The following is a 12,340-nucleotide window of genomic DNA, read 5'->3' as shown; positions in this document are numbered from 1 at the left end:
ACTTTAACAAACTACTTGTTAAGCATTTTAAGTTTGTTGGTGAATCAAAAACTAAAAGGTTTTGAATAGATTTAAACTTTTTTTCATGGCTTATGTAGAGTTGCAATTAAAATCTATTATTTTCACAATAGAGTGCGTTTGTAGCCATATTGTTCTGTTACATAGATGTATTGAAGCACAAAGTGTAACAGCCATGAAATGATTTCTTTTGCTTTTCTCAATACCAGAGTTGAGCTTCAGAATTAATTAGACTTTTACCTAATTAAACAAGTTCATCTCAAAGTTAGCAAACTAATAAGTATTGGTGTTCTTTTTAATTCCACTGCAAATAAAAATAAATAATTACATTTAGTTGTTTGTTTTTTTACAGACTTCATTAACCCATTATTCACTAAGGGCCACTCACTACTGTCTCCTATAGTGCACAAACAAAAGTTGATTCTGCACAAGAATACTATTTCTTGTATTAAATGAAGAGCAGTTTCTTGTGTAGGCTAATATTTTCTCATACTTAGCATAGATCACAGTAATAAATGCATTCATTGGGTGGATCTGCCTGTTGTTTTCTTGGCCCTGCCCAGGAAACTATGCCCCACCCAGATCACACCCACATCCCTTCTGTCACTGTCCTGCCAACAAGAAAAGGTTTTTGCAGGAAAAAAGCAGCTTACCGGCCGGTTCTATATTAGCATAAAATAAACATACTCAAATGGCTTTTACTAAGACATTTAAGCCTTATATTTTGGATGCATAACTTTTGTGTTAATGTATATATGTGTCTATATTCTATCTATGTTCTATCTATCTCTATTATCTATCTATCTATATTCTATCTATCTATCTATCCATAATATATATATATATATATATATATATATATATATATATATTCTATCTATATTCCATCTATTTATCTATCTTTCTAAATATATATATATATATATATATATATATATATATATATCATATATCTATATTCCATCTATCTATATTCTATTTATCTATATTATATCTATCATCTGCATTCTATCTCTCTATCATCTATATTCTATCTATCTATATTCTATCTATCTTATATTTTATATCTATCTATATTATATTTATCTATAAATGCTTTTTTTTTCTTTATCTTAACTGGACAGTCTACACTAGAAATTTTATTGTTTAAAAAGATATATAATCCCTTTATTACCCATTCCCTAGATTTGCACAACCAACACAGTTATATAAATATACTTTTTACCTCTGTGATTACCTTGTATCTAAGCCTCTGCAAACTGCCCCCTTATTTCAGTTCTTTTGTCAGACATCCATTTTAGCCAATCAGAGCTGGCTCACCTGAACTCCACGTGCGTGAGCACAGTGTTATCTATATGACACACATGAACTAACACCCTCTAGTGGTGAAAAAAAACTGTCAAAATGCCCTGAGAGAAGAGTCGGTTTTCAAGTGCTTAGAAATTAGCATATGAACCTCCTAGGTTTAGCTTTTAACTAAGAATACCAAGAGGACAACACAAAATTGGTGATAAAAGTAAATTGGAAAATTGTTTAAAATTACATTCTCTATCTGAATCATGAAAGTTTATTTTGAACTAGACTGTCCCTTTAATGTTGCAGTGAGTTCCTTCATCCTTACACCACTTTAAAGCAGCTTAGCCGAAAACCTTGAAAAAATTAGCAGAAATAGGGGAAAATATGCTTCTAAGCCTTATATTAAAACTTAATATGCTTAGAAAACCACAAATAAGTATATTTAAAATAAAAATAAATACAATTGTTTTTGTTCTCTCTGTGTAATAGAGACAAGTCCTAAAGGTGCATTGATGGATAGAAACAAGTTTCCCCATTTGACAAAAAAATCTTTATTTGGTTATAAAAAATATTTCCTAGTTTTTAGATGTAATAAAAATGCCTACAGTGTCCCTTTAAGGGATTAGTATCAGTCCTAGTGTAAGAGCTGATCATGTCGTCTAAGGGATAAAAGCTAATGCCAGAAAATACAATGTTTTATGTTTACTTGTTTAAACAAGCCTGTGTGTTCTTATATTAACTAAATCCTTTTGTTTTCTGAGAACCCTGTACATAAAATGTTTATCTGATTCTATAAAACATATCAAAGAACAGGAATTAAAGGGACATAACATGAACATAAAAATGCCAGGCATCAATCTGTGATATTTTTTCTTTCCTAAGACATGGAGAGTCCATGAAGTCATTCCAATTACTAGTGGGATTTTAACTCCTGGCCAGCAGGAGGAGGCAAAGAGCACTCCAGCAAAGCTGTTAAGTGTCACTTCCCTTACCCATAACCCCCAGTCATTCTCTTTGCCTCTGTCAATGGAGAGCGTGAAGTTGGTGTCTAGATATTTATTATTTTTTCGGGTACTTTTCCCTGCAAGCAAGGATTTGGGTTTAGCTTTGTCCACATCAATCTCTTGAGTAAGAGTAGTGGTGGATTTTAAGCAGTTAGAAAGTGGTGAGGTGGTCCTTGCTTTGTTTTCCAACATATTTGCTGTCCTTGGTATAGAAAGCCAGAGTTGGTTACTCTGTTCTTTATTTTTCTACAGGTCTCTGATTATGAGTATGTGTCTTTTCACACCTTGTTAGCTGTCTTCCTGCCTGACCGCTGCAATTGCAGGTAAGTGCTACTTGTCTTCTAGGTACGGGAGACTTCCACGATCTATTTTAATTCTGCATTAATTTAATGGAACATTTATAATCCTTTAGTAAGGATTCTTTGGGGCAGTTTGCAGGCACTATTTGTATGTGGGAAGAGACATTTGTATGTAGGTTAACAGCCTCCCTTATAGGTTTGGATGGCCTCTGACTGTCACGGTTAGTTAGGGATTTGTATCTGTCTTTACAGGACCACTCAGTCTCACACCAAACCTTAGGTTCATAAGATTTAACAAGAACCTTGTTTTTGCTCATAGACTGAGGGTCACTGCTGCTCAGACACAGAGTGAAGATAAAGTACTTAGTATAGATATATATATTGTAACTGTAGCAACTCCAAGGTGTAGAAACGGAAACAAAAACACATAGAAGTTGATAAAACTGGCCCCTTAGATGTGAGCTTGATACTAATTAACAATCAGCTGCAGTGTCCATTCCTAGAAGCAGAATATCCAAACTTGAACTGCGTTATTCTTAGATTAATGTACAGAGCTGCCAAGTCCATTCACACAAACGGAATATCCAATTATGAACTGGAGTAGTCCCATATTAATATATAGAGCTACAGAGATAAGGCACTAGGTTAACTGGAACTAAAGTAGTTAAATACCATATTGAGAGTCACTGGTTAATAAGTTGGAGCAGCACCACAGAGAGACGTTAGTAAGCAGGTTTAGGCAAGAATGTCGGGGCACAAATACAGTCAATGTTATGATAATAAGACAGTATACACATCCGCATATGATCGTTACATATCACTGTACGTTACCAACTGGAGCGCTGAAGCAGACAGGAGACTCAGAGAATTGTGGAGGAAGCAGTGGTCGCAGTCTGAATTGTTAGTCTGCTTGCTGAGTGTGTGGGGAATCAGCTGTGACCAGATGATGTCAGACGCCGCTCGCGGCTGCGCTTGTCACAGCCGATGCAAGCAGAGGATCTGGTGAATCCGGTAAGCAGAATAACTTCCAAAAACAAGAGGTGATCCTCAAAGGGTGGTAGAGAGTAGCCAAATGCAGAGAGTAAGGTACTGCACACCTATGTGGAGGGAATCCTTGTTGAATGGATACAGGCTAGGTTTCTTTGCTAATGCTCATGGAACACCTGAGGAATGCACAAATTACCAAGCACAGGTATACAAGAGGAGGAGCCTTAAATAGGGATCCATAAGCAATGCTCATGAATTAAAGGCACAGGAGCATAGAACATAACACTGACCTTATGGCTATATGATTTTTAATTTCTTAATTTTATGTGGGGAATGTTTTAAACGGTTACTCATTTTTTTCTTATTGCGCAGTTTTTTGTGTGACCTACTGATCTTCCGCTTTTGATTCTGAGCGGAGCGGTGTCATTTCTATGAGTTTCTCTTCGTTGCGGCTGTGAGATATCGTCTGTCCGATTGGGGAGTCCTTAGTTCGTTTAGTCTGTGAAGATTACGGTAGGGCACCTCAGCTTTTGAGGTGTATTTTTTATTTATTTGCCTAGCATTTTGAAAAAAAAACTTTTTTTTTTAAAGTGACATTCCTTACTTTTTGGGCCTTTATCAGCTATGGATAATGAACAGGAGTCTGTTGCTTTTGATAAATTCTTATTATGTTTGGAGGCCCAAATTGTCTTACCTATGCAATTTTGTTCCTCATGTTTAGAAAAAGCTTTAAAATGTAAAGATAAATTATTTGTTTTTGAGCCTAATGTCTCTCAGTATGATGCTGTTCAGGCAGTGCCACAGCTTTCTCCTCACACATACCAAGCCGCAACGGCTTTACATACAGTGCCCTGCAGTTCCTCTCAGCCTCCTGGAGGAGTTTATTTGCCAATAGATTTTGCTGCTCAGATATCTTCTGCGGTATCTGCGACTTTATCTGATTTTCCCATGATGGGGAAGCGCAAGAGGAAATCTAAACATTTTTCTGAGTGTAAGGTGTCTGTCCCGTCTGCTGCTGTGTAGGTTGACCTCCCTCATAAGTCTGATGAGGGGGATACTTCGGTAGCTTCTGAGGGTGAAATCTCAGTTTCGGACAGTATAAATCCTTTGACTGGTTCTGAAGAAGTAAACTTCAGATTTAAGCTTGAACACCTTTGTTTACTGCTAAAGGAGGTACTGGCTACTTTGGACGACTCCGATTCTTCTGTTGCTGTCAACCCTCTGTCAACTTCTGTAGAAGTGTTTCCTGTTCCAGACAGTGTGTCGGAGATCATTGCACAGGAATGGGATAAGCCATGGATACATTTCTCCCCGTCCCCATTTTTTAAAAAGATGTTTCCTGTTGCTGACTCATGGAGACTCATGGAGACTCATGGAGCACGGTGCCTAAAGTAGAAGGGGCTATTTCTACTCTGGCTAAGAGAATCATAATTCCTATTGAGGATAGCTGTTCTTTTAAGGATCCCATGGACAAAAAGCTGGAGGCTTATTTAAAGAAAATGTATGTTCATCAGGGTCTACAATGGCAACCTGCAGTTTGTATTGCCACAGTAACAAGTGCAGCATCTTATTGGTGCGATGCTTTGTCCGAATTGATTTTAGAAGAGACTCCGTTGGAGGAGATACAAGATAGGATTAATGCTCTCAAACTAGCCAATTCCTTTATCTCTGATGCTAACATGCAAATCATTAGACTGAGAGCCAAGATGTCTGGCTTCACTGTCCTACCCCGCAGGGCTCTGTGGCTGAAATCTGAGGGCTCTCTTGGCAGTTGTCAGGTCTCAGGGAATTGCGGTGGTGCCTTACCTGAACGACATATTGGTTCAGGTGCCATCTTTTTAACAAGGAAACGCTCATACAGAGATCTTGTTGTCTTTTCTACGTTCCCACGGATGGAAACTGAATCTGGAGAAGAGTTCCCTTGTTCCAGCTACAAGGGTGTGTTTTTTAGGGACCATCATAGATTCCCTATCTATGAAGATTTTTCTGACAGAGGTCAGAAAATCCAAACTTCTCTCTCACTCAATGCATGGAGGTAATTGGTCTGATGGTCGCTTTCATGGACGACATTCCCTTTGCTTGATTCCATTTTAGAGCTCTGCATTTATGGAACGGAGAGCATTCAGATCTGTCTTAGAGGATAGATCTGGATCAGTTGACAAGAGACTCTCTCTTGTGGTGGATTTCTTAGGATCATCTGTCTCAGGGCACATGCTTCCGGAGACCCTCCTGGGTGATTGTGACCATGGACGCCAGCCTGCTTGGCTGGGGAACAGTCTGGAACTGGTTAAAGGCTCAGGGCCTATGGACTCGGGAGGAGTCTTCTCTCCCCATAAACATCTTGGAGTTGAGAGTGATCTTCAATGCTCTGATGGCTTAGCATCAATTGTCCTTAGCACGGTTTATCAGGTTCCAGCCGGACAACATCACCTCAGTGTCTTGCATCAACCATCAGGGAGGAACTCGGAGTTCCTTGGCCATGAAGGAGGTGGCTTGGATTATTCAGTGGGTGGACAACTGGGAGGCAGATTTTTTGAGCATAGAGACCTTTCATCCCGGGGAGTGGGCTCTCCATCTAGAAATGTTCTCCAGGTTAACCCTCAAGTGGGGGGTGCCGGAGTTGGATCTGATGGCGTCTCGTCAGAACGCAAGGCTTCCAAGGTACGTTCAAGATCAAGAGATCCTTAGGCCGCCCTAATAGATGCTCTGGCGGTTCTAGCATACCTGTTTCCTCCGTTTGCACTCCATCCAAGAGTCATTGCTTGTATCAAACAGAAGAGAGCGTCTGTAATTCTAATAGCTCCTGCATGGCCTTGCAGGATCTGGTTTGCAGACCTAGTGAAGATGTCATCTCTTCCTCCTTGGAGGTTACCTCTGTGGAAGGACCTTCTAACTCAGGGTCCTTTCCTCCATCCAAATCTCGTTTCTCTGAAGCTGACTGCATGGAGATTGAACACTTAGTTTTGGCTAAGAGTGGGTTTTCTGAGTCAGTCATTAATACCATGATTCAGGCTTGCAAGCCTGTTCCTTGTAAAATTTACCATAAGGTATGGCGTAAATACCTTTTATTGGTGTGAATTGAAGGGCTACTCTTGGAGTAGGGTCAGGATTCCTATAATTTTGTCTTTTCTCCAGGATGGTCTGTCAGTTCTCTGAAAGGTCAGATTTCTGCATTATCTATTCTTTTACATAAGCGTCTGGCGGATGTACCAGATGTTCAATCTTTTTGTCAGGCCCTGGTCAAAATCAGGCCTGTGTTTAAACCTGTTGCTCCTCCTTGGAGCCTTAACCTAGTTCTTAGTTTTGCAGCATTCTCCGTTTGAGCTAATGCATTCCATAGATATTAATCTTGGAAGGTTTTGTTTCTTATTGCTATTTCTTCTGCTCGGAGAGTTTCCAAACCCCCGGCTTTGCAATGCGATTCGCCTTACCTTATTTTTATGTGCATAAGACGATCCTTCATACTAAATTGGGGTTTCTCCCTAAAGTGGTTTCGGATAGAAATATTAATCAGGAAATTGTTCCTTCTCTCTGTCCTAATCCTTCTTCTCATAAGGAACGTCTGTTGCATAACTTGGATGTTGTGTACGCTCTCAAATTTTTACCAACAGGCTACTAAGGATTTTTTACAGTCTTCTGCCCTGTTTGTTTGTTTCTCTGGAAAGCGTAATCTCTTTCCCTCTGGTTGAGAAGTATGATTCGTTTTGCTTATGAGACTGCTGGACAGCAGCCTCCTGAGAGAATTACGGCTCATTCCACTAGCGCTGTCTCCTCTTCTTGGGCTTTCAAAAATGAAGCTTCTGTGGAACAGATTTGCAAGGCGGCAACATGGTCCTCTCTGCATACTTTTTCTAAATTTTACAAATTTAATTATTTTGCCTCGGCTGAGGCCTATTTTGGGAGAAAGGTTTTTCCAGCGGTGGTGCCTTCTGTTTAGGTCTGCCTGTCTTGTTCTCCCTCCCTGTTCATTCCGTGTCCTCTAGCTTGGGTATTGGTTCCCACTAGTAATTGGAATGACGTTGTGGACTCTCCATGTCTTAGGAAAGAAAATAAAATTTATGCTTACCTAATAAAAAAATTTCTTTCCAGACATGGAGAGTCCACAACCCCCCATCCTTTAGACAGTAATTTTTTACTAAACCTCAGGCACCTCTACACCTTTGTGTTATCTTCTTTTTCCATTTCCCTTTGGCTGAATGACTGGGAGTTATGGGTAAGGGAAGTGGCACTTAACAGCTTTGCTGGGGTGCTCTTTGCCTCCTCCTGCTGGTAGGAGTAAATATCCCACTAGTAATTGGAATGACGTGGTGGACTCTCCATGTCCGGAAAGAAAGAAATTTATTAGGTAAGCATAAATTTTATTTTCCCAAGTGTGTGGATATAACTAAATGCTTCTGTTGTGCCTTCCATAATCACACGTAGTTTCATTTAAACATTTCTTGAGCTTGAAAAAGGGTTAAATAAAACCTGTTTAAATTAAAATTAATACCGTTTAAATTAAAATTAATACCGTTTAAATTAAAAATATATATTTATTTTTGTACAGAACTGATATTGGAGTATACTTTGTGCATTGTCTGATAGGGAACTGCTGTCAATAGTCTGACAAGAAAATAAATTCATGTACAAACCAATGAATGCCAAGTTTTTAAAAATGCAATACATTTTAAAATACCCTTTTTTATATGCAACAGAGAGAATGAGTAAGATCTTCAGTTGAAGTGTATGTTTAGGAACAACTATATCGTAATGCATTTAACTTTAATACTTGTGTTCATTTGTAGGCTGGCACATTGAGATTTTGTGGACCAACAGAGTTTGCATCAGGGCAGTGGGCGGGCATAGAGATGGACGAATCTGAAGGAAAGAATGATGGCAGTGTAGGTGGAATCCAGTATTTCAAATGTCCCCTGAAGCATGGTGAGTACTTTATTACAAAAGTTCTATCAGTGCAATTTGCTCACAACCTTGTTACTTAAATATCAATTGTACTTTATTAAAGGGACATGATATCCAAATGTTGAAGCACTTGAAAGTGATGCAGCATAGCTATAAAAAGCTGATAAGAAAATATCACATGAACATCTCTATGTAAAAAAGGAAAATATTTACCTCAAATTTCCGAAGTATTCACACGCCACTGTAAAGAGACTTTAGTCCCAGGACTTACAAGGCAGTGTGCATCTGGCATGTTCAGGCACAGTCATGTTATTTTCCTATTCCGTTTAAGGAAGTTTATAATGAAATCTCATGAGATCACAACAAAGCAAAGCATGACCTCAGCACTGCTGATGCTGATTGGCTGTTTTGTTTTTTCAACTTGCAGCTGGACAGTAGCTAAATGATAACTGTTCACAGAGCACTTGCTGTTGAGAGCTGCAGAAATGTGAGGTACAATATCTTCCTTTTTACTTAGAGATGTTCAGGTGATATTATCATGTCAGTTATGCTGCATCACTGTCAGGTGATTTAGCTTATGGGTATTATGTCCCTTTAAGCCTGGGAATGGGTAGAGGAGTGTTAATATTTTCTGTGCAATGTTAATCGGGTCAGAGGGTATTAATTTACATTCATGTTTATTATTTATCACACAGAAATGATTGTTTAGTCTTACATGATTTGTAAAATAGGTTCTGATTTCACGCAACAGGCTCCTCATATCACCATATTTGAACATATTGTTATAAACATGAACTTTGAGTAAATGCTCTGGAGTTGTTTTTTGTCTTTACGGCACCTCCATTTCCTATCTCTGGCTTCTAGATTGGTCTATGTGCTCTTGTTTGACAAATAAATCTCACAAAGGGTTAAAAACTAATATTGTACTTTAATTGCAAATCTCAAAAAACAAAATGATTGAAGATCTAGTAATTTGTATCTTTGTATTAAAACAACTATCATGTAACTATTTATTTAATTTCCTGTTTTAAAGGGACATTAAACTGCTGGGTACAACTACAGTAGCATAGTTACTACTTGCCATGTTATTGTTTTTCCTTCTGTGCTTGCAGCTCTCTTTAAATATATTCTCTAATTTTACCTGTTCAGTCAAGTTCTGCTTCTCCACACTGGGCGCCGCCATTTTCTAAGTATTCTTGTACCCTGTGACAGAAGCAGTGCACATTCACGGATCACATGATCTTGTCATGCCCCATTATGCACTTCAGTTTATAGAGCACAATACAGAGCGGTAGCTGTGCACTTTAGCTGTGGCTGCGTTTCTTTATTTTTTTCCTGAGGGCTTTTTATATTTGTTGTTTAGGAAAAACTGCACAAATTGTGAAATGTACAACTGTCAAAATGCCAGCAATATCACTGATCTGTGAAGGTGCACTGCTTGTGTCACAGTATGCAACAACATGTGCGTACCAAGATAGTGACCCCTGTATAAAGATGAGAGCTTTACCAACTGGCTTCTGTAGTGGGTTAAAGTCAGAGAATTGCTTTAAAGAGAGCTGCAGGTTCAGAAGGAAAAACAATGGCATGGTGAGTTGTAACTACATTACTGTATTTAACTCTTTACTGTCCCTTTAATCCATCTGTCAGTGTCTCTTTAAGCATTTAAAGACATATCTTGTTAATCTTAAAGGGACATTCTAATGCAACAGTAACATGTTGTTACATGTCTGAGCATTTTTTGCACTAGTTTTGTTTGATAATAGTTAACCCCTTCAAAGAGATTAAAGACATAGCTAAACTGTTTTTAAGGAGCCACAAGTCATTTAAGTTTGGAGAAGCTATGTGTTTAACACCTGCAAAGCAGATAAACCTACCCTTACCAAGGTACACTAGTGCAGAACTACAGTTGCAACAAAGGTTGTGAACCCTTTGGAATTACTTGGATTTCTGCTTTGATTACTCATGAAATGTGGTCTGATCTTAATCTAAGAAGACAAACACAATCTGACTAAACTAATAACACACATCAGTTGTGCTTTTCAAATTCCTATTAGTGGCATTGAGTAATTATTCACGATGCAGACTGAAAAAATCTTCTTCAAAGCTATTTGGAGTAAAGTGTTTCAATTAAGGAGATGGGATTTGAAGTGTGGGTTGCTCAGGTGCCCTGTCCTTTAAATCAAGACACATGAAGCCTGGTTACTTACTAATCAGTTCTTCTCAAGATAAATTGGTTAGTGTGAACCACACCTTGATCCTAACAACTTTCAATGGACCTTAGAAGACAGGTTATAGAGATAAACAAAGCTGAAAAAGGTTACAAAAGTGTTGCTAAAGATATTGGTCTTCATCAATCAACAGTGATCTACAATTGGAGAAAATTCATGGTTGTTGCTACTCTGCCTAGGAGTGGGCATCCTGCAAAGATTACTCCAAGATCACAGAGGGCAATCCTGGAAGAGGTGAGAAAGAACTGAAGGGTGACAGAAAAAAGTCTTTCAGAAAACTCTACAAACTGCAGAGGTCTTTGTGTCCACTATCAGGAAAATGCTGAACACAAATGCTGTTCATGGAAGAATACCACAAATATTGATGAACTGCTTTCTAAAAAAAAATATTTTGACACATTTTAAATTTGTCCAAGATCACCTGGATGTTCAACAACGCTTCTGGGAAAATCTGCTGTGGACAGATGAGACAAAAGTTGAACTTTTTGCAAAAATGCACAACACTGTGTGGAGGAGAAAGGAGACAGCACACCAAGATCAAAACCTCATCCCAACTGTGAAGCATGGTTGAGAAGGCATCATGGTGTGGGGCTGCCTTGCTGTTTCATGGTCTGAACCTCTTGCAGTCATTTAGGGAACAATTCATTTAAAAGTGTATCAAGACATTTTACAGGAGAATGTCAGGGCAGACAAGTTGGGTGATACAACAAGACAGTGACCCAAAGCACACAAGTACATTAACTAAAGAATGGCTGAAAAAGAAGACGGTTCATGTTTTGGCATGCCATTAACCCAAATGAGATTCTGTGGCATGATCTGAAGAGGGCTGTGCAATCAAGACAACCCAGAAATATTGATGAACTGAAACAGATTTCTATGGAGGAATAGTCCAAGATTAATTCTCAATGTTGTGCAAGTCTTATAAGCAGCTACAGGAAACACTTGTTGGAGGTTGTTGTTGCTAAAGGAGTATCTACAAGTAACTTTTTCTAGCCTGCACTGTGAATGACCACTCAAAATCTTCAATACAAATTTGAAAAGTACTGTTTGTGTTTTATGTTTGTCTATAAATGTGACTTAGATGAAGATCACATCATATTTTATTGAGGTTATATACATATTATACATCTTATGCAATGCAAACAGAATACACAATATAGAGACATAGTGCTGCAATCAGATAAACATAAACTTTGCGAGAGGAGGTTGAGAAGTACCTCAGCTCTTAAAACCTTGTTTTTACAGAGGTCACCTTTTATTTACATCATTTTTTTTCACTGGGCCTTCGGACTGTTCTACAATAAACATTGAAGGCATGACCTTTGAATTAGCAATTTAGTCTACTAGGGTACCTCATTAATTCAGTATGACAAACTAGTGGAGGGAGATGACAAATCCCTCTTTTGCTTAAATGTATTAACTTAGAGAGGCTGTCTCCCACCTGGCTCGTCTATGCGGAGAGGGGGGGGGGTTAAGGGTCACTTATCAGGGGATACCTAAATTCTGAAACTGCTTGGGAAATAGGGAATAAGGTGGCCATTTCCCCTGGCTACTACTCCAGTCTAGTTGGTCGGTCTGACTATGGACGTTTACGAATCCAAAGTGATTC

At 38.6% G+C, this 12,340-nt stretch overlaps 1 protein-coding gene across 1 annotated transcript in view; it reads left to right on the top strand.

Annotated features, from left to right (window-relative positions):
• The window catches only part of CLIP4 (CAP-Gly domain containing linker protein family member 4), a 340,478-nt gene that overhangs the window by 138,391 nt on the left and 189,747 nt on the right, over window positions 1-12,340 (top strand). Inside the window, exon 8 of the mRNA XM_053712642.1 lies at window positions 8,389-8,524. Within this exon, the coding sequence (XP_053568617.1) occupies window positions 8,389-8,524 (136 nt within the window). The remainder of the gene's footprint in view (window positions 1-8,388; window positions 8,525-12,340) is intronic.

The sequence above is a fragment of the Bombina bombina genome, chromosome 4 (assembly GCF_027579735.1).
Source record: "Bombina bombina isolate aBomBom1 chromosome 4, aBomBom1.pri, whole genome shotgun sequence".
NCBI lineage: Eukaryota > Metazoa > Chordata > Amphibia > Anura > Bombinatoridae > Bombina > Bombina bombina.
The sequence above is the reverse complement of the archived record's forward strand: the minus strand, read 5'-3'. Positions and strand labels throughout refer to the sequence as shown.